This window comes from Octodon degus, unplaced genomic scaffold, assembly GCF_000260255.1.
Source record: "Octodon degus isolate 3935 unplaced genomic scaffold, OctDeg1.0 scaffold00146, whole genome shotgun sequence".
Classification (NCBI taxonomy): Eukaryota; Metazoa; Chordata; class Mammalia; order Rodentia; family Octodontidae; genus Octodon; species Octodon degus.
Window position 1 is genome coordinate 2,746,883 of NW_004524722.1, and position 1,612 is coordinate 2,748,494.

At 47.3% G+C, this 1,612-nt stretch overlaps 1 protein-coding gene across 2 annotated transcripts in view; it reads left to right on the forward strand.

Annotated features, from left to right (window-relative positions):
* Positions 1–1,612, forward strand: part of Clpb (ClpB homolog, mitochondrial AAA ATPase chaperonin) — a 151,661-nt gene that overhangs the window by 67,400 nt on the left and 82,649 nt on the right. The window contains exon 5 of one of the 2 annotated variants that reach the window (XM_004641941.3): positions 420–509. The exons of the other annotated variant lie outside the window; for it this stretch is intronic. Coding sequence (XP_004641998.1) covers positions 420–509 — 90 coding nt within the window. The remainder of the gene's footprint in view (positions 1–419; positions 510–1,612) is intronic. 2 annotated transcript variants of the gene reach the window in all.

Below are 1,612 nucleotides of genomic sequence, written 5' to 3' on the forward strand. Positions count from 1 at the left end.
CCCAATCCTCAGGTGGAGGATGCAGTAAATTAGTCGTAACAGTAAACAAGTCGCCCAGCCTGGGATGCCGCTGGCTGCTTGTAAGTAACTGTTATAAACATCAAATGTCTGAGACTGTCAGACATGCAAGTGAGCTCTCTGAGTGCCTCTCATATGTACAATTAAAACAATAAAACACGGCAGAAACGTGGCTAGAGCAGGCCATAAATCAACTGCTCTTCTCAGCTTCGAATGGCAGCTGAATAAAGATGAGTCCTGCAGAAGCTGGCTTGGCATATGGCCCTTCTGGGGGTAGAGGGCTTTGCCAGGCTGCACCTGCCAGGGCCAAATTCATCTCTCTGAGAGCCCTTCTCCCCCACAGCCCCAGGGGCCACAGGTCCTGGCCTGTTCCAGCTGATCTCCCCATCTCTTGTCTTCAGATGGGGGACAAGACTGTGCAAGCTGGCTCATCACAAACCAGTGGACAAGTGCCCTGGAGTTCACGAGGTGGCTAGGAGTCCCCACTGGCGGTAATGGAACTGCTCTCTACACTGATATTTCTCCCACTCCCCAGAAATGGTCTCATCTGATTAGTTCATCTACTCTGTAGTGAATTGTGTAATGATGAGGAAGATGATATGCCGTGGTGACACTTCAGTTTCTGATTTCAGTAAACAGTTGAGTATGTGGATCCAGAGTTGAGAGGAGTCTGATGGAGATTTAGGAGATAGCAGCCTTTGTGTGAGAGTTGGATGTAACTGAAATTGCTTTGGGAAAGCCATTAAAGTGAGGGCATAGGAGAATTGCTTGCATTTAGAATGTGAGGAAGATGAAGAGCGAGGCTAGGAATCTAAAAGGTATCAGACACATTTTTGTCCTTTCTGCCTGCTGAGAGCAGACAGAACTGAGAAAAAACAAGGTCTTTGTCCTTATGGGTCCTCAGTCATTTGTTGCTTATGCCTCATGCAACCCTTGTCCTGTCTCACACATAAGTGCTGTTACTTAGCATGAACCTGCTCACTTAGGAACATTGTGGGCTTCCCCTCTCTTGTCGGAGTTGGTGTTTCTGAGTAGAGGGCAGGCTGCTGGTGGTACAGCTGCCCAGAAACACTTGGTATAGATAGCTCCTTGACTTGACTATTCTTTCCTTTCTCTGTGGCCCTCTCCAAATAGCATCTTAAGAAGTAGGTTGAACTTCACTGACTGGCTGTGTGATCTTGAGCAAGTGACTTAAACATCCTTGATTTTTTCAGTTTTCATCTGTTACATAGGAATACCAGTACCTATTACGTAGGATCGCTTGAAAAGTAGAGATAGTCATATATATGTAAAACATAGTGGCACTGGACAAAGACTGTCTTGTGGAAGTGGGTTTTGACTCAGTTAAGGAAGGAAACCCATTTAGGAGGTAGTGAGCAATGCAGAGTTCACAGGTCCTGAGTCGGCTGCCTGTCAGGGATTCTTGCCCTGGGTCAGTGGATAATCTTGTATCACCTCCAGGGTTCCTGCCAGCAGTGTGATTTCTCAGGTTCTAAAAGCTGTTGGCTCTAGAGCCAGGCATGGTGGCATACAGCTGTAATCCCAGGACTCAGGAGGCTGAGGCAGGAGGATTGCCACAAGTTTGAAGCTAGCC